Source organism: Bombus huntii, chromosome 4 (assembly GCF_024542735.1).
Source record: "Bombus huntii isolate Logan2020A chromosome 4, iyBomHunt1.1, whole genome shotgun sequence".
Lineage (NCBI taxonomy): Eukaryota > Metazoa > Arthropoda > Insecta > Hymenoptera > Apidae > Bombus > Bombus huntii.
The window spans coordinates 9,517,999-9,541,872 of NC_066241.1; the positions used below are offsets into that span (position 1 = coordinate 9,517,999).

At 27.8% G+C, this 23,874-nt stretch overlaps 4 protein-coding genes and 1 long non-coding RNA gene across 13 annotated transcripts in view; 3 read left to right on the plus strand and 2 right to left on the minus strand.

Moving 5' to 3' along the window:
• The first annotated feature begins 282 nt into the window (after positions 1 to 282).
• On the plus strand, positions 283 to 3,865 carry LOC126864726 (golgin-45). Of its 3 annotated transcripts, none has more exons than XM_050616344.1 (6): positions 283 to 517; positions 972 to 1,504; positions 1,569 to 1,768; positions 2,995 to 3,123; positions 3,231 to 3,456; positions 3,535 to 3,865. In XM_050616344.1, exons 1-6 carry the CDS (start codon positions 466 to 468, stop codon positions 3,694 to 3,696), a joined length of 1,302 nt encoding a protein of 433 aa, XP_050472301.1. In that variant the 5' UTR covers positions 283 to 465; the 3' UTR covers positions 3,697 to 3,865. The 3 variants fall into 3 exon arrangements, with proteins under 3 accessions (XP_050472301.1, XP_050472302.1, XP_050472303.1); XM_050616345.1 differs by having other exon boundaries at positions 284 to 517; positions 978 to 1,504; XM_050616346.1 differs by having other exon boundaries at positions 285 to 517; positions 963 to 1,504.
• A 137-nt stretch (positions 3,866 to 4,002) lies between these two features.
• Positions 4,003 to 10,595, plus strand: LOC126864722 (uncharacterized). Of its 5 annotated transcripts, none has more exons than XM_050616329.1 (5): positions 4,003 to 4,451; positions 6,019 to 6,223; positions 8,467 to 8,821; positions 8,898 to 9,106; positions 9,245 to 10,595. In XM_050616329.1, exons 2-5 carry the CDS (start codon positions 6,065 to 6,067, stop codon positions 10,541 to 10,543), a joined length of 2,022 nt encoding a protein of 673 aa, XP_050472286.1. In that variant the 5' UTR covers positions 4,003 to 4,451; positions 6,019 to 6,064; the 3' UTR covers positions 10,544 to 10,595. The 5 variants fall into 5 exon arrangements, with proteins under 5 accessions (XP_050472286.1, XP_050472287.1, XP_050472291.1 ...); XM_050616334.1 differs by lacking the exon at positions 4,003 to 4,451 and adding an exon at positions 7,124 to 7,227 and having other exon boundaries at positions 6,185 to 6,223; XM_050616330.1 differs by lacking the exon at positions 6,019 to 6,223.
• Positions 6,574 to 11,862, minus strand: LOC126864736 (uncharacterized). Of its 2 annotated transcripts, none has more exons than XR_007689319.1 (3): positions 11,744 to 11,862; positions 11,024 to 11,591; positions 6,574 to 8,001 (listed from the first exon to the last, which is right to left on the minus strand). It is a non-coding gene; the product is annotated as an uncharacterized LOC126864736 (long non-coding RNA). The 2 variants fall into 2 exon arrangements; XR_007689320.1 differs by having other exon boundaries at positions 10,811 to 11,591.
• Positions 11,863 to 11,951: 89 nt separating this feature from the next.
• Positions 11,952 to 22,974, plus strand: LOC126864719 (general transcription factor 3C polypeptide 1). Of its 2 annotated transcripts, none has more exons than XM_050616326.1 (8): positions 11,952 to 12,100; positions 12,337 to 12,530; positions 12,603 to 14,279; positions 14,356 to 18,495; positions 18,600 to 19,108; positions 19,245 to 19,437; positions 19,674 to 19,761; positions 19,973 to 22,974. In XM_050616326.1, the coding sequence occupies exons 1-8, from the start codon at positions 12,016 to 12,018 to the stop codon at positions 20,092 to 20,094; spliced, it is 7,008 nt and encodes a 2,335-aa protein (XP_050472283.1). In that variant the 5' UTR covers positions 11,952 to 12,015; the 3' UTR covers positions 20,095 to 22,974. The 2 variants fall into 2 exon arrangements, with proteins under 2 accessions (XP_050472283.1, XP_050472284.1); XM_050616327.1 differs by having other exon boundaries at positions 20,806 to 22,974.
• Positions 22,793 to 23,874, minus strand: part of LOC126864720 (long-chain fatty acid transport protein 4) — a 31,795-nt gene continuing 30,713 nt past the window's right edge. Inside the window, exon 13 of the mRNA XM_050616328.1 lies at positions 22,793 to 23,751. Within this exon, the coding sequence (XP_050472285.1) occupies positions 23,597 to 23,751 (155 nt within the window). The 3' untranslated portion in view covers positions 22,793 to 23,596. The remainder of the gene's footprint in view (positions 23,752 to 23,874) is intronic.

Consider the following 23,874-nt stretch of genomic DNA (forward strand, 5'->3'; position numbering starts at 1 on the left):
ATCATTATTTCGTGAAATTTTATTTAAAAAATAACACAATATATTATATTGACAATAATACACAAACAAAAAGGATTAAAAGTTTAAAACCTATTTTACATAATTATTGCTTCGTTTTTTATCATTATTGCAGTATTTTAAATACATTCAATACTTTAACCCTTTGCTTTAGTCACTATTTATCAAAATATTATAGAATTGTAAAATATTCATAAAAATATAAAAATTAATATTACTTGATAAATGTACCTACACAGTGGAAATTAGGATTTGCATAAAAAATGTTGTTTATTGATTGGTATTGATACATATTTTCTTACTCATGTCTCGTTGAATTCCTTTCACTAAATTGGATACGTTAAGTAATAGATTAATAATGACCGATAAAAAGTAGTTGATAATTTGTTATGATATGAAATGATATTAAGATTATTTTAAGTAGATATCTACCAAATAGAAGTGAAAATGGCCAGTATTTCAAATTCTACAAAAGATGAACCTCAAAATAAGTCACAAGGTTAGATTTCTTGTTTATATACATACTTATATAAATTTACATTTTTTATAAAATATTTGTTTCTTTTGCTTTTATAATTAGACTTAGTTTTCCTTATTTCACTAAATTGTATAGTATAATATAGTTAATATAACATCCTATTTCATATAATTTTGCATATTCATTGTTTTCTATATATTTAAAATAAAGTACATATGACAATTACTTTTAATGTGATATTGACCACAAGATAACAATTTATTATATATATATACATTATATAAGTAATAAGATATTTGTTTCTTTACTTTGCTTAATAATTATTATAGCAGAACATATGAGAAAGCAATTAATTATGGGAAAGAATGTACAATATGAATAAAAATATTTGTTAGTATCATATTTGTTAACATTAAAATTTTTCATTTTTATGTTATATATTAATGTGTTATTATTAATATTTAAGACATATAAGTTACAGGCTGGATTAAACGTACGCAAGGTGATGGGATGGAAAATGCAACGGCTGAAAAAATTGAAGTTAAACAGACAAAGTGCCGTCTTGGTGAAACGTTAATTTATCATCCAACAAATTTGAAACAATTAAGTTCAACTCCTCCAGTTATGCCAAATGGTCCAATAGTAAATTTAATACCAAGGCATGTTAATAATGCAAAACATGAGAAACATATTTTATGTTCATTAAAATCAAAGGAGCCAAAATTTATTCCTTATGAACCTTATAAAGCTGCAGTCAATCCAATCATTCCATATGAAAAAAAGAATAGAAGATTGCAAAAAAGTAATGTAAATGTGAATATGGCTGTCTCTCGAGTTGCTGCAATGAAACTTCATGAAACAAAGGTATCTAATGATTTAAAGACAGTAGATGAAGATAAGTCTGCAGAAAGTGATTGGTTGATAGAAAAAAAGGCATACGAAGCGGAAATACAAAAGCTTAAAGAAGAAAATAGTCAACTTGAAAATCAGTTGAAATTTCAAGCACAGGTACTAATGTTACTTATTACTAAAGTAATAATATTATATCATACATTTTTTTTTTTTACAATAGGTTAATGGAGAATTAAAAAATTTATTAGTAGCTGCTGTTGGAGAAGATCTTGAAACAAAAGTTCATTTATTGACTGAAGATAAATTGCAACTTGCTCGAGCTCTTTTAAATTCTGCTCAAAATTTATCAACCCATCAAGAACAAACAGAGTGGTTAGCAGGTCAATGTGAAGTCTGGAGGAGTAAATTCTTAGCCAGTAGGTAAATGAAAATAATTCAATATAAATATTTATGGCTCATTTATAATAATACATGTAGTATCGGAATACTTAGGCTGTAGATGTCGCTGCTGGGTACAGCCGCTTTTTTTCTCATTTTTGTATCGTGAAAGAAAAATGGGACTCCGGTCGCCGGAATTCGAACCCGGGTTCCGAACGTTAGTAACCTAAGGCGCTAACCACTGCGCTGCCGTCGTCCGACACTAGTTAGTGTCGAGTGGTGGTGTTTGCTATGTGCCGCCACAGGCCGTTTTTCCACGATACTACATACATAATATATATGTAGGAGATGAAAGGACATCGGAACCTTCCCTTTGGAACTTCGGGAAAATCCCTTAACACCGTAATCCAGATTCTATCATAGGTGTAATTAAACAATTGTCGTCATTTGATCCGATTGTATTTGTTCGAGATTTGTGATAATGAGCTTGGGCTCGAAGCGACAGCCAGTCGCCGAACGTAGCCGGGATGAACGCTTTGTCTGGCAGAGGCATGGAGTAATTCTATAGCTCTCCTTAAAAAGGAAATAGTTGTAACACTCGACAGTAAACATTCCAACGGTCTCTGTCCCGTAGCTCGCCATTTGCAGACTCTATTCTTCAAGTAAGATGATTGCCAGATGTCGATGCGTTTCCGCAGTACACGTGCAGCTTTCCTTCGAGGGCAGCTAGCATCTTTTTCTAACCACCAACATGGAAATTAACCAATTAACAGCAACGTCAATTTCCCTCACTTTCTGAACGAAGGCTATCCTCGACGAATCCGATGATCTCGTGTCCTTAGACACAGCCCATCATAGTTTTCCTCTGCAGCATCATCGCGACGGAAAGTCATTCTCTCGTGAGGTCGTATTAGCGAGTTACTTAGCGTCTGTACGCTCGGTGGATATTCCACGTCTTAACAAAGAGTTAGTTTATTTATACTTTCATCGTAGCCAAGCAAGTCGAATACGATTTGGTCTTTGGAAGGAAGCACGTCCTGTTATCCCGTTGATCGCGGATTCATTATTGAATCTAGGATCATTGTAGTATCTAATTACCACGTTTACTTGTCCAATTCTATAATAATCGTATTTGCACTAGTCAATGTCTTCTCTATTGCATAACGACAATGTGTAATCCAAATGAAGATTCGTTTCAGGTCCCTAACCCTAATTCTAATGTAACTCTGACATATATAATATACATAACTTTCAATAATTTTTGGTAGCTTAATGGTTGAAGAACTTGCAAAATGGAAAGCAGCTCTTTGCCAAAGAACCACAGATCTCCAAGAAGCAATAAAAAGACTTCTAGAGGATCGAAATCTTATAAGAGATATATCCCTTAAAACATACAGGTATGTTTCTTACATGTATTTACAAATAATGTATTTTATTAATAAAAATATTAATAGCAGGAACATACGTATTTTAATACATATATATTATGTCCTTTTTATTTAAGGATACTTAGTATTTTGCGTGAAAATTTTGATCATGTTGGAAGTGTTTCTTGCAAGAGGCATGTATTACCAAGTACAAATATAATAGATTTAGTACAAGGCTGTTGTCAACTTGCAGAAATTCTAAAAGTTCAATTATTATGTGGTGTGGAAAACATTACTTTACAAAGAGAAATTAATATAACTGGCTTAGATATGAAAACACTTGCCGAAAAGACTGCAGAACAAGTAAGTTTTCATTTCATATTTATTTTGTATTTATTTTACCTTGTTTCATGTATATTTATTTCTTTCATTTATATACAGCTTCTTATGAATCCAAAGTTGCTCATGTCAGGAAGACAAGACGTAGCTTGTAGTGCAGTGATGGGAGCAGCTGTTGCAATTGGTGGCCAAATATTTCTTCCACGAAGTGATTCAAATATAACTTGTTGTCCTCATTGTAGTGGTGAAATTAAACAAATATAAAATTTTTTATTCATGTATATTTCTATAAGTTATATATAGCAAAATAATTACTATATAACATTATATCATTTTAAATTCTTATATGCATTATATTATTTTTGTATTTAGAATTGTCAGTTTATTTATAATAATATTAAATGACAATAAAAAGATAATCATATAATGTCAATATATAATATTGTCCGATTTTTTATATACAAAACATTCATAGAACGTTTGCAGCTTTTAATGTGAATTCTATGTGGAAAATAGAACACATTTCAGAGAATCTTAAGTATTATTTTAACTGTATGAAATTCTTTTATTCACGTTCAAAACATTCTGTATAGGTTCATATATCGTAAAATTGTGACAATCTATCAAATTAACTTCTTTGTAATTTTTATATAACATAAATTTCTAGATTCAAGAGATTAATTATAGCACCATAAAAAGAAATAATTTATCGATTTTTATCGAAATATTAAAATATGATAAATGAAAAACATTAAAATTTAATTAGCTTATTTGTGCGTTACCTTCAATTACGTGAAGATTACTGCTTAATTTATTAATATTATTAAAATGTGGTAGATGATAAACCTTAAAATATAATAAATGTAATTAATCAATCTAACAAACCAATATGCGCATTTTGTAACGCAACATCCCGCGTTATTTAATAGACTGCGAAAATCCACGATTAGTCGACGCTTAGCGGTCGCAGGTGTAACATGTCAGTTCTTATCAACGCCGACTCTGGACGAGCGCGAACGGTTTGTAACGAAATAATTCCGCGGGTATTTTTATATATGTACCATCTATTTGCTCATTAATTTTTCACAAGTCATTGCATCTTTAAAAAGTTCGAAAAAAATCAGCGTTATGAATAACCGCGATAAATCAAGAAAGTGCGCGCATATGATTAAACTCTTTAGTTTTCCCCTTTATCTTCCTCTTTGCATCTTTTTCGCTACATACATACATATATTTGAATTAAAGATTGATCTAAAAGATCGCTCTTTGATGTGTTTTCTTATTCGAAAGAATGATAACGAGTGGAAATCATGATACGTGATTCGATTTACAAATAGAAAATATATCTCTAACGGACTATTTTCAAATATTAGTGCAAATATTTGTTTAAGCAACACATGTTATATTTATATAAAGAAAGAACCGTTTATTCTTCATGAGATATGTCTTCGATAAATGAATGTTGTACGATGTTAAAGAATTTTATACGTGTGATTATTATCAAATGATAATTATAAATCCTAAAATAACGTAAAACTGAAAAATAAAATAAAAATGAAAAATTGAAAAAGATAAATGTCTGAAAAATACAATCAAATTTTCTGTTTAAGTCTTTGAGAAGGAGAAGATACTGGACGAGTTATTTATGCGATCTATTTTCACGCAAGTTGTGTTACCTTAGTGGCCTAAAAATATCAGTGAAATTTGATTAGGCACAGCTTGGTGCTGTATTACCTATTCGAATATATACGTACTTGCTTCAATATCAATTATCTGGAATTTTAAATGACTGCTTGCTGTTACTATTGCAACAATATTATAAAAGCAATGGCTTTGTTAAATATTTAATAAGTATTATTGAAAATTATATTTTGTACACAAAAGTTTAATCTCTTTTCATAAATTATTTATTTTTTGCTATAAATATAATCTTTAATTTTACTATTATACGTAAATACTATAATAATAAATATCTAATATACTGAGATAAAGATTTTCATAAATTGTAATTTATTTCTTTTTCTCAAAGTAACATTTGTTTTCATTTATATATTATATATACATATATGCAGGTTTGACTGAATTAATTACAGAAATGGATAATATTTATCTATATTCCTTTCTAAGTCTACTATTGTTAGATATTTTGAATAATTTAAACAAGTAACGTTTGCCATAAGCAAAAATAGCAATATGAATGTGAAAAGTTATTGCATAAAATCACAATCATTACATGTCACGGGTTACGTATTTGACACTGAATATAGTGAAAAAATTAAAAACCGGAAATAAAAAAGAAAAGAATTTCATTACAAGTTATAGAAAAAATTTTAATTTCACTGAATTAAAAGCTTAATAGCATATTCGCCATTGGTATCTTAAAATAAATTTAATTGAAAAACAAATATAAAAAAAAAATACAAATTATAACACTCTATTTAAAATAATGAAGTAATATTAATTATTATCCGAATGAGCTTAATATAATTAATACAATCAATTCTCTCGTGATAAAATTAAAAATTTAATTATATACGTATGTTGTAAGAAGTAAAATTAATGCTAATTTTTTTGAAATTTCATCAGAAGGCTTGAAGGAACATTACTTTTCAATTTATGTTGATATTTCGTGATGGACAATAGACCAGTTAATTTATTTCTACAAAAAATTGAAGAAAACGCAAGAAAAGTATTTTCGTCTTTGCCTGAAGATAATGGTGGCAATCGCTCACGCCAAAGAAATTGTACTCTGGTTAAAATTAAAGAAGAAGAAACTGGTGATGAAATTCAGGTAAAATACGTGTTATTTTTGTGAGTGTTTATAAGTTTTTCTTCCATTTTGTTCACTATAATTTTGCTATAATTTACTTCTCGAATTTAAATTAATAATATTTGATTTTTGTGAAATTGTACAAAACCATTTCGTTGTAAAGCTTAACAAATTCTGTGAGAATAATTACAATTTTTCATACTTCATGAGAAAAGGAAATGAGAATAAATTTTAGTTATTATGTACTTGCACTACAACACTAAATTTTACATGATATTACACAAATACCAATAATATAAAATTAAAGTGTAAATATAAAAATTTGGACCCTTTGAAAATATAAAAATATGTTTTTAATACAAAATTACATATTGAATTTATAATAAAGTAACCATGTTTATTCTTAGAATTATCTCATTGTAAGCATTAAGGCAACGTTAGATCTTATTGCAAAAGTTCGTACATATACAAGTAACTTGAGAGCAATATAATCTATACACTATTAAAATGTAACACAATCCATTGATCCGTATTCCATTATAATTAACGTGAATATTGAATTTCGTTCATTATAATTTCTTTGCGTCAAAACTAATATACCTTTCCACTAGTTTATTTTAACACTGGAATAATTATTAATAGTACCAAACTTTATTAATATACTTTGTTTTTAACATCAAGCAGGATAATTATTAACAATACCATAATTTATTAAATTACATAATTGCTTATACTTTGTTATATTTTTTCGTTATCCTGTTTTGTTTTTTATATTATTATTTATCATCATAAAATATTTTATGCATAAGTTTTAACTTCGTATCAACTGCATCTAATATTGCTCAAGTATACACACGTGTTTATTTTACAAACGTTTTAGTTATATAGATACGTAGATAACTTTATTTTCCTATCTTTCAGCCTTGAAAAAGGGATTAGCACGTGGTTGTGCCTACAAAATCAATATATATGTATATATATATAAACAATACTTTAAAGACAATTACAATACTTATATTTTAATTGTAGGTATATTTCATTTAATAATTTAATACATTAGTAAAACTCTGTATAAGAATTAAAACGCGGATAATTTTACTAAAAAGATAGGACGTTTTTATACTGCATAATTTAGTTTCAGAAATGTATAATTAAATTTTATTCCACAGAATTTTCTATATAATGTTAGTGAATGTTCGAGTTTCATATTACTCTTTTCCGCTTAACTTAATAATACATGCACATCAACATTATGGATTTATTAATTTGCATTAAATATTAAACCATATTTCCTGCCTTTTCGTTAAAATAAAAGAATTATTTTTTTAATAAATATACAGCATACAATTATATAAGTAAATAACAAAATACAGAAAAATAACCTCACTAGAAGAGAACAAACAATTCTAACATGACTTCGAACAGGATACAGAGATATGTATAAAAATAGAGCACGCAATTTATATGTCACCGTGTATCATGCCATGCGATGTGGGAATAGAAAGAAAACGCAGCATAGAGGCCCTGTCTGTCCTTGTATAATCCAGTATGCACACTGACATCGTTCGTTGATCGGTGTTACCATCGATGTTACATATTTACTATAAGAATGTGTATGTGTCATTAGACAAGGACACAAGAAATCTCAATGCAGCGTTCTCTTTCTATTCTTATATTGTCTTTTTAGCTCACTCACACTTTATCATTATATTTCAACGAGAATAACACCATTACTTGACTTAATGGAACAAAAATATCCGTAAATTCCCCAACAGGTGAAACCATATACCACACATCACCTGCAATCGAACATATAATTATCCACTATGGAAGATATAGAAATCAAGGAAGAATACTAGGAGATAACATAAACATGAAAGAAATGCTAACTATTCCTAACAATACAAAAAAGACAATAGAATTCGTCAAACAAACAAATCTAACAAACGAAATCTAAAATATCAAAGTTATTGCTAAAAACCACGAATTGTTAGTGCTACATTAAAACCTGCACCAGCCTGCACTTAAAAAATATTACATTACAACACATTAGATACAATTAGATTAGATTAGAATTGATCATATACTGCTTAATACATAATATATAGAATATTTAACATAGTATAGACGCGTTATATTTTTAAGACAATTAGAGATAAGAAAAAGGTATGATACTTCTAAAAAGTCACAATATAAATTAACAGAAAGTATTTTTGTATTTAAACAATGATGAAATATCACTCATATTTTATACATTATTACAGGAATATGCAGCAACTGCAATGAGTGAATTATTAGGATGGTATGGCTATGATAAAGTGGATAGTGGCTATACAAAAAGCTTAAACCTGGATCATTTTACATCTATATCTGATGCAAAAAGTCAAGCTCTTCAAACTGATCAAGATATTGTTTCAAACAAACTAAGATTAAAATCGCCAGTAGTGAATACATCTGATTCAATTTTTGAAGTTTCCAATGTACCACTGTCTTATTCTAATAACAACTTAATGTCTGTGAATAGACAATTAATTTCATCCCCCTTATCATTAAAACCAGTATCTTTTGGTACTACATCTAAATTTCCATATGAAAGTTATTCAAGTTCTGTTTACTCAGGTAAAGTATAAAATATGTATTATGTACATAATATAAATTACATATGAATTCGTTATAATTTTTAGCATTTTTATAGATAATATATCTTGTTCTTGGTGTGGTAAAATTGTTCAAATATTTGAATTAGAAAGATCCAGTTCCTTTTCTTATAATATGATGGATGCTTTAGGATACTTTTGTAGTGAAAATTGTTTTGCAGCTAGTAGAAGAGCAATTTTTAAACAAGCAAAAACATGTGACTGGTGCAGACATATACGAAATCCAATTAGTTATGTTGATCTTCAAGTATGTAAATTGAATGTAGAATACTAAATAATTAAAAGTAACTTATCTTCACCATTTTATTTTTAATTAAAAATGCTATACTGTACTATAATATAATTTGATGTATTAGAGAATTACTAATCTTATTCCTTTTTTCAGGATGGTAAAAGTCAGCTTCAATTTTGTAGCAATAAATGTTTGAATCAGTACAAAATGAATATTTTTTGCCATGAAACACAAACTCATTTAATGCTTCAAGGTTTAAATAATGTTCCTTTTCATGATACAGAGAAGAGTGGTTTAATAACACCAGAACTATGGTTTCGAAGTTGTCAATCACCATTAAATAGTCCTGCAGAGAATACATATTTAGTTGATACACATTTGACTCATAGTTTATCATCATCGCTTTGTGAGAACAGATCAATAGAAACAGAAGAAATTGATAATGAAAAATCAGTAGACCCACATAAAAAATGGCCCAGTAAAATCAATTCAGTGTGCACAAAGAAATGTACAAAATCCAATAATTGCAATGAACATAAAAAGAATTTTTATATAGAAATTAATGAACATGATAAAGAGCAATCTTTAGTAAATGAAAAAAGCAAATGTTGCCATTCCATGATTAATCAAACAAATTGTAAAGAAAATTATTTAAGAAAAAATGATTTGAATTGTAAGGACTTCAAACAGGAATATGCGATGGATACCATGAATAATTCACATAGCCCTAAAGATAGCAACACATATTTAGAAAGGAACATACATGTAAAAAACATAAGAAATTTACAAGAAAAAGGATATGACACTCCAACAGAAAATATATTACAATCATCATCTTGGTTTTCAAACTCAACTACACCTACAATGCATCATGAAATTCCATCTTTGTCTAAATCTTGCATAAATGAACCTAACCAAATAAGATATCAGAATCAGACCAATGTATTTTCGAGAACTTCATCAGTTAAACAATCCAATCCAACTGAATTATTTCATTCATTACCGCCTACAACGCTTCTGCCCCCTGTTACAGTTCTTGTACCATATCCTCTACCTATACCTATACCAATTCCTATACCTATTCCAGTTCCTATATCAACAACAATTTTTAGTAAATTAGTGACTGATAAAGAAGATTCCATAAATATAAAAGATTCAAATTGTAAAAATGTGGAATGTAAAAATTCAATAGAAAATAAATATTCCGTTTTTGATAAGCCACAGATTAAAACAACGAACTTATCAACAGCAGAAGACTCACAGCAAGTAAAATTAGATAAGTTTTCTTTTTCATCATCATCTTTGAAAACTAATACTGAAATCAATGATACTTCACACCAGTTACGACATAATAAGAAACTTTTAAGGAAAAGAAAACGCTCGAATAAAATCATTAATCATGATCATGAAAAAATTCAGTTAAAAAAAAGGAATAACTTTATAGCAACTTAAAAGACAATTTATAAAAAGATATTTTTTAATAAAATGTATATATTATACAGAATATTTTTTATTTATAATTAATAACTTTAAAGCAATACAAGTAATCATATTAGTAGATAAAAATTCTTTTTTCACTGATTATAGTAATTTCAGTAGTAATTAACAGCAGCTTTGAGTAATGAGGAATTTTTCACGATTTCCTTTCAAATCTATTACAATATATCAAAAGAAAATTTATGATTTGAATATATTTCATTAAAATATTTTATAGCTTACGTTTATTATAATATGTCTTGTAATTGAAATATACTACTTTTTTTATATCTTTGTACAATATACATATAAATAAAAAATAGAGAGGTTTGTCAGCATAGGATATATAGAAGCTAGTTAATTACTGGATTAATAATTAAATAGTTAGATAAAGGGAGTGTGTATCGGAAATTAAGGATGTATGATTAAGAGAGCAAGGAAAATAAAAGTAATTACCGTTGTAAACCGAATCCCTTTTCATGGCCAGAAGGTTGAAAGATAAATTGTTATCATTATTATTATTATTATTATTATTATTAATCACATCGTTGCTTATGATGGCAACTTTTTGCCGAAGAATATTATTAAAGACATTATTGAACGGATCTTTTTAAATCATTTGCAACGAAAATTGCAAAACCATCCGACTATTGGTATAGGAATTTCTAATATGTATATATATGTACGTATATATTGATAAAACAGTATATAGTCTGTCCAACGATATGAGGTAGTAAACGTAAACAAAATTTGATGCTACCAATAGTTGTAATCTCAGCAATTAAATTTTGTTTACGTTTATTATCTCGTTTCGCTGGATAGACTATACCACGGTCGTACATGCAAGTCTTGAAACTGCTGTGTTGAGGAATCCACGGTGCACGCAGATCTTGAAATTTCTGTGGTGAGGGATGTCACATTATGTGGCGCTTCTCAAAATCGCCACCAACGGCGCTACCACAGAGTAGTCAGTACAGTAGAAGACACAAGATCATTATTTTGCTCCCTCTTAAGCAAATTTTAACTATAAATAGAATTATTTATGCATAAATAATGCATATCTACCTACGAAGCACTATGGTTGAAATTGTTTTGACTACTCGACATTAGCGCCCGGTGTATGATGGACAATACAAAAAATTTTCTATCCTCAAATTTGGAACTAGTCTTACTTACGATGTAAAATCTATTACACCGTGTTCCCACCACAGGAGTTTCCAGACCTGTGCATGCGACCGTAGACTACCTACTATGGGACTATACACACATACACATACATGTAATGTACTACCTAGCGCTACCTTATGACAAGATGTATCACATCAGTCATGTGTTACATGTGATATTTAAACTGTGAAATGAAAATACGAAATATTTTTTGTGTTGTATGTATTGTATATTTTAAAATTTAATTGAACAGTGTCAAATATTAATCAAATATAATTGATATGGTGTCATATTCATCAATTAATTTAGTAGATTCAATAATCGACGAGGTTGCATTGGAAGGTTTGGATGGAATTACTATAGAAGGTTAGTATAAATATTAATATTTACTAGAATATATGTACATAATCTTTTTATTTTGTGAAAGTAAAAAGTTCTCGGATAATATATACATATTAATTTAGTGTTTTTATATTACCCGTCACGTCTAATTTCTGAACTTTCATAAATATTATTTTTTAAATAAAAGTGAGTTAAATTTTATTTTAAATAAATAAATTTAATAAATATGTCTTGTAATTTATAACTTTTTTTCATTTCAGCACTATGGTTACGTTTAGCTCATCGACTTCACAATCCTTTACCATTCCCAAGATCATTCATGACTCAGATATGGTCAATATGCGTACAGATCAGAGAATTTACATTTTACAAATTAGAAACTCCAAGGGAACCACTTGTAATTTTCGATCGCTATCAGTTTGTGGATCCTGATTTAGGTATCATATTGGAACCAGTAAGTATCTTGATTAAAATTCGAATAAACTAGTAAATTATCAGACTTGTAAGAAATTATACATTTGAATAGGAAAATGTACCTCCAGATATTTATCCACATTGTCCTGTGAATGATGTTGCAAATGGTATTAAAGGATCTTGTTCTACTTATAATACTCGGGAAGATATCACAGGACTTGTAAGAAACCTTAGCTTAGAAGAAGTTACTAAAAGATATGGACAAAAATTAGTTATTGTTGCATCACAATGTGCTAGAAATCATGCCCTAATGGGGGATGAAATATCTCCAATACTTGAATTAAATATAAAACAGTATTGTTTTTTAGAAAGAGTAGGTAGATCACGATATCATGGCGAAGTTACTCAGGGAAAACTTAGTCTCAATGCACTAAAAGAAGATTCTAAAAGCTTATTTTATCTTCGAAAATTTTTATTACGTTATAAGCTAATAACGAAACAAATACATCATCAGAAAAGTGATAATTATGGTTGTAATGGAAGTCTGTTACATCTTCCAAGGTTTTTTGTTGAAAGAAAACCAAAAATGATTTTCTTGGCAGAAGAAGTTATCAAAATTCTTAAATCAAAACCCAATTATGTTGCAGAATATGACGAAATAAAACGTGAACTGCAAATTGAAAAAGCATTAAGCAAATTGTTTAAAACTTCATTTTTCCAAAAAGTTGTAAAAACAGATATTAGAATACCATATAGAACTTTATATCCTAAAGCATCACCAGAAGAATGGCAGCAAAAAAATGATTCTACAAAGGAGAAGAAAATTAAAGTAGTACAGTTATTAGTACCAAATATTAATATCCTTGAAGCATGGAATAAAGATGAAATACAAGATGAAGATGAATCTCAAGAGATAAATATTTCAAATCATAGATATGGTGTGCCATATTTGAAACAAGCAAATACAATAATTGAAGATAATAGAATTGATGGTGTATGCCAAGGAAGTTTGGCTAAAATAATGGGATTAACGAAATTACAATCACGGACGATTTTGCGAAACATAGTTAAAACGAATATTGTTGCTACTTATATGAGTGACGTTGGTAGACAAAGGCTTGCAAAATATGTATCGAAAAGGTATGAGAAAGCTAGTAAGCTAAGTAAACAGTTTGAGAAAGAAATGCATAAAATTAAAGAACTTACAAAGCAAATTACGACTGAAAGTGATAGCTTGGAAAAAACTAAAACGATTATAAAGGAAGAAGAAAATACTGTTATTAATGATGAAATGGAGAGTGTAGAAAAGGTGGTTGAATCTGATATTGTTAATAAGGATGACCTACCAGAAAAACGGTTGTACGCTGACAGAGTAGAATTACAAAAAACGTTTTATGTTGTTAATCGTATATTATATAAATATCGTATAACAAAACGCCCAAATAGATATAAATGCATTTTCTCTAACTACTTATTGGATAAAATCAATAAAGTTCAAATGAAAAAAGAAAATTCATTCTCTAATAATATGTTACTACAAATTTCTGAATTATCAAAGAATGAAAAGACAGTAGCTGCATATAAAAATATAAAAGTTGACATAAAAGTTTTTAAATCAACAAATGAAGAAAAACCAGAAAATGAAACATATGGATTTATGGAAGATATACAAAATAGCGAGAAGAAAAGTGTGACAAATATTACATATAGAATATTGCGAAGAGCTAATATGATTATGGAATCAGTTAAAAAACATCGGATCATTGATGATATGACAAAGTTAATGAAGGTAATATAATATAAGTAATTATGTAATATGTTTGCTTTTTAGTCATTTTTATTAATCGCTTCTCATTTAATTTTAGATGATATATGAGGAAGAAGATAAAGAAGGGTATGATGTAAAAATCGATAAAAAATCGTTAATAAGATTGCTACAAAAGCTTGCAAAAGATAATTTAGTGAAATATATAAAAATAACTCTGAGTGGAAATGGTAAAGAGAAACATTTAACATATATATGTGATCCAAACATTGATGTTAATAGTACCATTATTCAGTCAACCGTGGAACAAGCAAAATTGAAATTCTTTTTCATGACTTCTCAAAGACCTAAATCGTCTCTGAAACATACAGAAAATACAACAAAATTTGTATTAAACAAAGATGTTAATGATGCACACAAATTTGAAACTGATCAATCTCCATTTCAACAATCTACAATAATACCAACAAGTTCTAAATGTAATTCTAGAATATCAAGAAAATACGGATATAGTCCGAAATTTCTTCGTATGAAAGCATTACATATCTTTTTATTTTATTTGGTTTATGAACATCCTGGTGATCAAACTCTTTCAAAAGCGGAACAAATACAAATTTTACGAGATAATGATTTTAACATTACAGAAGAGTTAACAGAGGAATTCAGTACGATTTATACTAAAGATGTTAGCTGGAAAATGTTTGTTCCGCCTTTGCCACAATATAATGGTTGGCCTCGAGGATGGACATTAATGTGTGACTTTCTTTTACGACTTCCTTTATCGATATTCTTGAAGATTCATTATGTTTCATTTACAATACCAGAAATAGATAAATATATAAATCATCCTATTCGGAAACATTATTTAGTTAGAGATTTACCAGTTGATATTCGAAATTCTTTGTTCTATGCACGGAAGTATGTATTCCATATTCATGAAACTGTAACAAGATTATGTTATATTGGATTGGTACAGTTTGGACCACAAAAATTAAAAGAGAAGGATCAAGTATTTATTTATGTGAATCGTCGTACTGAATTAATGGACACAACATCTTCTACTCCTAGTTATCATGTAATTGAAGATAAACAATATCTTGTAATCAAATATAACTTTACTGAAATTCAGGTAGTTGAGAAATACTGGTATGATATGTGGAATACATGTATGAATACGCCTTTAGGTGGACGACTTGTTGTTGAAGGAAAAGATATAGTGTTAGAGGATTTGAATAAGAAAGTTGATATGATTCAATCATTGGTAGCTCGCTCTCCAGAAGAAGCTGTCAAATTTGATACTGGCAAAGTACCTGGAGATCGCAAAGGTGCTGCTGGAACAGATTCAGCATGTTTTGCTTATCTTAAAAGAAATTGGAATTGGGGTTTTTCTAATTTTGAAGTCCGGCAGAAAAGGAAACAGCAGAATATAGTTTATGAAAGAGATTCGTATCTTTCTAAAATAAAGGCAAAACCTCTTAGATTTACTGAATTTTCTGGTTTAAAAACAGTATCTGGGCCTCCTTCTTTAAGTGCAACAGAATTCAAAAAGAAGGTACAAACTAAAAATAATGAAAATTTGGATCAGCAGAACAAATATGAAGCGTTGACATATCAGCGAAGCACGAAGCAAAAATCCTATGTTAGAAGAGTACAGCCTCGTAAATGTAGTAGTAAAAGACGAACAAAGTATGATGAGGTTGATTATCGAGCATTGCAACGGATGCACAAGTTACGAGTAAACTGGAAACCATACGAGGATAAGATTTTGCTTGTTTGTAAGGTCGCTATGGTATATTTTTGTCCAAATCCACGTAAACAAGCAATAACATTTTCTACAGTAAGAGACGTGCTACGGTCATATTCATACAGTTCACACAACAAAACGTCAAAAGCTTGTCAACGACGACTTTTATATATGCTCAGACAACAACGAAACGTTGATACTGTTGCTTTAGGAGTTGAAGAACTCAAACAGAACTTTTTCCTTAAAAAGCGGTTTGGTGGTATTGTGAATAAACTCAAAGAAGGACATAAAAGCTCGCCTGAATATGAGAAGCAAGTTACAGAGGCGTTTAAATCACTTGTTGCCTACATTGCAAAGAAGTATTATGATATCTCAGATGGTGGATCTAAAGAACCACTGCCTGTACCAAAAACAGTGCAAGAATTTAATTTATTTTACAAAGTTGTACATCCTACAAAACCATTCTATAATCGTGGTTTCACAAAAGATATTCAAAATATCAATGACATACACTCTGCAGTCGTAAATTCTGTCATTAATAGTTCCATGTGTTGTGGAAAAGATAGAAGATCCTGGACATATCAATTATTTAAAATATATCAACAATATCCTGACATGTTGTTAAGAAATGCTCTGACAAAAATTCATAGTGATCAAATGGTTACCATTAAAAAGAATCACTTGCCTAATATAAGAAAACATGGTAATTATATGCCGATGAGTAGTTCTCAGTATCAATTAAGTAATACTTATATATATAAATTTCATACTAAATGGCCATATGCTTTATTCAAAGAATCATATGATGTTTTCTATAAACTTAGTAATTGGTATTGTCATAATGAAATGAATGATCAAAGCAAAACATCAGATAATTTTAATGGCGTTGAAATACTCCCGATTACTGGTGGTTTAATAGGAGCGATACATGATTATATTGTACAAGATAAAATAGATTTTGATATTGAAATACCTGATCAAGTTATAATGCTTGATCCTAGATTAAAAGAAAAAGATGAAACATACTTTAGAATAGCTAAACGATATCAAGATATATTGGCTAATTTGGATAATTTGAAATTTATAAAAGAATTTTCTTTGCAAAACAGTGGTACAATGATTGATCTTGAAAAGCATGACAACAAAAGCTTTGATGCCCATACTGCTACTATACATTATAATGATGTACATAATGTTGATGTAAAATCAGATAAAGATGGTTTCTCGGATTTAGATACAGAGAAGAACACACATTTACAAGAATTTGAAAGTGAGAAAACAAATTTCAAAGATTCGAAACCTTTTACTGATTGTGACGAAATAAATTTCAATATTGATGAGGAGAACGGTCATAATGTAATTGATGATAAACAAAATATAATTAAATTTCAAGATGGAATTAAAATTGAGTTAAACAAAGACGATGTCAAGCGTTCAACACTTTGTGATGAGGATTCAATGATGGAAACAGAAGAAGATAAAATATGTACTGTTGATAATCCTAAAATAGATAGTGCGGTACAAGTAAGAGATACTGGCGAAAGTTTATATAAACTGCCTGAATTTGAAAATGTGATTCATGTACAACATAATCCTGTATTATTATTGGAAAGTACAAGTAGTAAAGATGAAGATAGAATGTTAAATATTGAAAATTCATCTTCATTCCATTTAGACCTTCAATTGAATACAGACAAAGAAAATAAATTAATTACATCTGAGAGAAAAAGGCGAAGGAATGATAATGAAGACATGTTTGATTTAGGTAAACCTGCTCAAAAGAAGAAAATATTAGATCATAAAATTGTAGATGCAGAAGAGAATGAAGAAGCATTACGAAGAAATGATATCATTTTGATTGAAACACCAAATAAAACACAAAATGAAGATTCAAGAGAACATTCTACAAAAGAAACAATTGAAATTAATGATGTAAAATCTAGTAATGAACAATATATTTCGAATAATGAACGTGAAATTTCTTTACAACCAAAAAAGGGCAGTGGAAATGGTTTTACACTTGTAAGTGATATCCTAAAAAATATTCCAACAGAACAGAGTTATTTGAATTCATACTGCAAGATTGATGATTCAGATGTACACAAGCGGTATACTCGTATAGCTTTATTGCGAATGAGAGAAGAATTAAGCGAACTCACAGTAGCAGATAGTCATCATGCACATGAATATTTTGTTGTAAATATGTTCAAAGTTTATTATTCTTTATATCGATCAAACTCACAAAAAATTGACAAAACTGAAGTCTTTAAAGATCTATCAATACCCTCAGATCTATTACCTTTAAGATTAAATGCTATAAATGACTTAATACAAGAAATAAATAAATTTGCAGTTTACCCTAAAGATGGTATTTCATATTCTGATTTCAAAAAAAAATTGCCCAATAATTGTTCAATGGATTTGAACAATATGGAAGCAATATTTAAATTTGTATGTGATAAAAAAGAACTTGGAGCTACTATCCAAGAGTTGATAGTAAGTAAAAATATATCTACATTTTATTTTAAAACAAATAGAATTTGCATCTTGCAAATAAAGTATCTTACATTAGTTAATTATTGTTTTATTCATTTTGATAGGATGAATTTGAAGATACATTAGGAGAAAATTTATACCAAATCGTTTCTTTTCTTACCAATAATCATCTATTCCTGCGGTCCGGTGTAACTACGGTTCGATATATACATCATCGTTATGCTGATTCTTGGCTAATACATTCATATAAAATAAGCCGTCTTGAAAAAGAATCGCTTATACCAATGCCTAAAGGAACTGTGTATGTGACAGAATCTGGAGAAGCATTAGACAAAGATAATGATATAACTATGATAGAAGAAACCAAACAAAATCTTACTATACCATTAGAAAATGAATCATTCAAAATTGCTGGTGAAAATATAGCTGAAAAAAATATTCAGTTAGAGACAAAAGACAATGATGAAAATATGAATGAAGATTCCACTAGAGATACATCTAGTCATAGCGATGAAGAATACAACACAGAGATGAAGAAAAGGATATCAAGAAAGAGGATTAAATTACTACCCCAGAAAGATAAACTTAAAGATGTGAAACAGTTAGATTTGAAGTAAATGGAGTTATACAATGAAAGTTAAAATTTATTAAACTCAAATTTATTCATTCCAATATTTATTTTAAATACAGTCAAGTTATTCAAGATGTTAGAGTAGATGATATTTAAATATGCCTCATTTATGTTTCAGTAACAAACAAGAAATAAAGGTAGCTATAAAACCATGGATTCGAGTAGATGGTGTTTTAAATCGTAGGGTACTTGATCGTATGTTGGGATCAATTTTGTCATACTGTTTAACACATCCGGGTATATCGTTATCAAAAATACAAAATAGATTTGTCCCTGCTCTGCAACCATATCATACACGAGAATTAGTCGAGGTAAGTTATATCTTTCTTAGTACTAATATATCACTACATAATTTTGCCTTTCTGCTTTCTATAATAAAATTTTTATAATGTCTTATAATATGTTTATGAGGTAGTTGTGTTGGTTTTATAGTAGAATATTTTTCATATTTATGTGTATAATTATGGAAATATTTTATGTAGTTTGTATTTCTATTAAATTTTATAAAATTTATTTTTTTGAGAGATATTTGATATATTCTTTGCAGATATTGATAAAGTTGGGATGCTTGGACAAAATACTCTTGAAAGAATCACATGTGACATTATTTTCAAAGCCATCACAAGTTAAACCAAGTAAGTACTTACTGCTGTTTTAAAAATAACATTTCTTCTTTACCTTTACTTCCTTTCAGAGTCATTAAATATGGCTGTTTAATGTATTTAAATTGTATATTTATATTTTTTATATAGCTTGTTAAAAATGTATAGGTTTTTAAAATTAAACAATATTTTCATTAGTATGTTATATACAAATTGAATTGATTTATTTATTATTTTTTTCTAGAGATTGTAAATAATGATTGGGCTATTGATGAAGATATTTTCGTTGAACCTACAAATGGAGCAATGATAAAATTCGGAATATTTTTAAGTACCAAAATGTATAGTACAGATTTTATTACATAACTAGCAAAATTAAATTATTGAAGTTTAAAGAATGAATTAGACTGATATATTACACATAGAATTTTTATTTTGTAATAACTTTTGTTAATTACTAATTTGTTAATTTGTTGATAATGGAGCTTTTATTTCAATAAAGCTACATCATTGTTTTTTATTTTTTTATTTAAATATAATAATCATGAAATATTGAAGTATCTAATATTTAAAATAAATGTATTTAGTGTGCAAAATATTATGTTGTAAAATAATATGTTGATAGATAAATAATTTTAACATTAAATGTACTTATTTCTCCTAATAAGAAAATTAGAAAATACACAGATAAAAGAATCATATTTATTTTAAGATTATATAACATTACATTTTATATTTTTTTAACTCTGCATTCAAGAACTTTTTCGGTCGGGCGTAGCAGCTACTCCAAATGATTTGGCGTATATGTGACGCGTGTCTTACAGCTAGCGTAAAATGATTTTATATACAAATTAATTTACAAAAACATTATATTCTAATAATTTATCTATATTTACTAATATTATTTATTATGTATTAATTATATAGTAATATTAATTTTTGTATTTTTTGTATGATAATTTATAAAGCATTCACCAAGATTGCATTCTTGAATATAACTGATCCCATTTTTCAATAGTTCAAAATCAAGTTCATCTTCATTTGAGCTAATTTCACTTCCGTAAACCATTTTTTTAGGGTTTCTAAGCTATAATAATTTTGCCATCCGTCGTTGAATCCGATCTAACGTTGGAGACGTTGTCCGAACAATAGTTTCGAAGGGATTTGAGATTAAATATTTTATCTCCATTTTAAAATCTAGCACTTTACGCTTTCTAACAAAAAACATAAAGAGCTAAGGAATCAATTTAGAACCAATGTTGCACTCTCACCAATTGGAGATGTTGAAATCTAGCATAAACAGGGACTGTCGCCTCTCACTCGCCACAGGAATTGCAGTACGGAACGCCGTGGCGACTGAGAGTCGCCTCTTGAGTGCAAAGGGTTTTAAATGTAATTAAATTATATAATGTAATATATATTTTATGTTATGTTATGTATTAGGTATATTAATACATGTATATAATAAATTCAAAGCTTGCAATAATATTAAAGATTAATAAAAGTACAAAATATTTATAAAATATGTAATTTTAATAACCAGTCATAATAATTGTACACCAGTAGCCATATTTTCATATTATGTAATAAAATCACAAAAGAATTTAATCAATACATAAATTAAGATTAACGTAACAGATACTTATATAAACGAATTGTTTTGAATAAAAAATATTTTCTCGATTTTTGTTAGAAAATATAATTGGGAGATAATGTGATAATTATGATATAATGTTTGCTATATTGAAAAATATTTATATTAATCATGTAAATATATTTTTATCTCAAATTTTAATTGTGGAAATTTTTTAATAATAAATGTATCACTTTTTGGTGTAATAACATTAACAATAATGTACTTATATAGACTTACATGATATAACAATAACAATATATAGTAAAATATAGGTACAGTACAACATATCTTTATAAATGTTATTATTACAAATTATAAATGCATAATAATTGTAAATGAATGTACTATAAGTTATATATTATACAAAGTTTATGTTATCACCTTGATTTACATCAAAACTGTTATCTGTGAGAAGATTTGGGTTAAAGTTGTATGATTCCAAAGATCAAATAAATATTTTCTAGGTAATTTTCAAAGCTGAATGGGAACATATGTTCCTTTTTTGTTTAATTAATCATATGCTTTTAAACATATCTTTTATATAGAATTGTATTAGATTTTTTTAAATAGAACTTTTTAATAGAAATAGTTTACAAGAAAAATAAAATTATGAAATGAAGATTTCCTTACTAATGTTAACTATATTTATAGGAGGGTTTCGACATAACGATTATTTACATAATGACATTTTCTAAATCAATAGAATGTCTTCATATCGACCATTGTAGCATAATGTAGTTAGCTGTTCTAAGCAAAATTAACAACAATTTTCGGGCAACAACTTTTATGGAGTAATTTTTTATGGAGTGTTTTGAGTAATTACAAATATTGTTAGAGTATTATACCGATGAATGTAACGACGTATATGAATATTTTCATTATTTTTAGTAATGAAGATATATTAAATTGTTGATACAAGAAGTTTAAAGTTTTAGGATATTATGAGATCTTTTTTATTCAAAACTAAAGTAACAGAATGATTCAGTTCCTTTAAATTTCAAATGAATCATGAATCAGTCTTAATAACAGTGGTTTTATGTAAAATAAAATAGGATATATTTTAAAAGAATTTAATAATATAATCGGAATGATTAATTCCGCAGCAGTGATCATCTATGTTTATATTATTAGCTTTAATAAATTTGGACAGAGTACAAAGGCTTGATTTTAATATACAAATATTTTTAAATCATTTTGATTTTATTTGAAACGAATTTTTAAATTGATTTTCACTAATTGCAAGAGCGATCGCACAAATAGTAATGAATGATTTTATTTGTATGTGTAATTTTGGATGAGAAATTACAAAAATTGTTTGTAAGATTTTTATCTTAAGAGACATAGTATCTAATAAGTAGTGTTAATGTATTGAGTTTGGAAAGTATGCCATCAACTTCTGAAAACCAGATCAAGGATGAAACTACTAAATAAATTAGTAATCAACATTTGTATTTATTCATATGATCTATGACATGTATATTCGTAATTACTATGAATTCATAAAACAATTGTACAACATTTGTAACAATACTTTTAACAACGCCTAAATTTCTGAAAAATTATATTCAGTTTATGTTACAAAATAAATATTTTATTTGTGCTTTCGGTTACGTATAATTTTATATTAGTACCTTGTATGCATTTACAATTTTTTAAGTTACATATGCAAGCTTCATATAAGTTGGAAATAAGAGTCTCTGTTTCTTTTAAATATTTATATAATTTTAATTTACATAAACGTATATAAAAACATTGATTTTTCATGCAGAATGTATTGCTAGACGTATAAATTTAGAATTTTAATATAAGATGATTTAATGACATATGTCATAATATACACATATTATATTAATGTATCTAATATGTATTATAGTGTATATATGTATATTATAACGTATATGTAGTACAAATAAGCACAACTCCAACCAAGAAAAATAAATAACGTTCATTTCTTTTTTAAATAAAAAATATTTCATTCTGACTTTAATGCGACGTATTTTGTATCTTATATATATATATATTGAGAATTCTAAAAAGTATAAATTTATATAAAAATTATATATAAAAAATAATAGTGTAAAATTATACAATTTAATTACTGCTACAATTTACCCCAGTACAAAGCAATTTTTTGATTTAACATAATGAAGATGGAAAACCTCTTCACTTCATACGTAAAGAGTTGCAGCAAAAATTGTTCCCATGAGATTTCTTTTTAATACAGGACAGAATTTAAAAACGAACTTTTCCTTGTTGTATCTGGTCATAAATTTCGGTAGTCAACAATTGGTATCCAGATTTTTCGTTTAAATAATATAATTTATCTCCTATCCTATTTGGATTGTATCCTTCATCTACAAGATCTTTTTTTTTCAATTTGAATGTGCCTGAAATAGTGATTAAAAATGGCCTTTCTAAGTTAGAATGGTTTAAGCTTATTATATTTAATTTATAAAATAGTAAGAGTGTAATCTGCATAACGAAATGTATTATTTTTCAAGATATGAATG

Coding starts and splice junctions, on each gene's coding strand:
- LOC126864726 (XM_050616344.1), top strand. CDS start 466: ATGGCCAGTATTTCAAATTCTACAAAAGATGAACCTCAAAATAAGTCA. Junction 1,769..2,994: donor AGTAAATTCTTAGCCAGTAG/GTAAATGAAAAT, acceptor AATTTTTGGTAG/CTTAATGGTTGAAGAACTTG. Junction 3,124..3,230: donor ATATCCCTTAAAACATACAG/GTATGTTTCTTA, acceptor TTTTTATTTAAG/GATACTTAGTATTTTGCGTG.
- LOC126864722 (XM_050616329.1), top strand. CDS start 6,065: ATGGACAATAGACCAGTTAATTTATTTCTACAAAAAATTGAAGAAAAC. Junction 8,822..8,897: donor TTCAAGTTCTGTTTACTCAG/GTAAAGTATAAA, acceptor GCATTTTTATAG/ATAATATATCTTGTTCTTGG. Junction 9,107..9,244: donor TTAGTTATGTTGATCTTCAA/GTATGTAAATTG, acceptor TCCTTTTTTCAG/GATGGTAAAAGTCAGCTTCA.
- LOC126864719 (XM_050616326.1), top strand. CDS start 12,016: ATGGTGTCATATTCATCAATTAATTTAGTAGATTCAATAATCGACGAG. Junction 12,101..12,336: donor GGATGGAATTACTATAGAAG/GTTAGTATAAAT, acceptor TTTTCATTTCAG/CACTATGGTTACGTTTAGCT. Junction 12,531..12,602: donor TAGGTATCATATTGGAACCA/GTAAGTATCTTG, acceptor ACATTTGAATAG/GAAAATGTACCTCCAGATAT.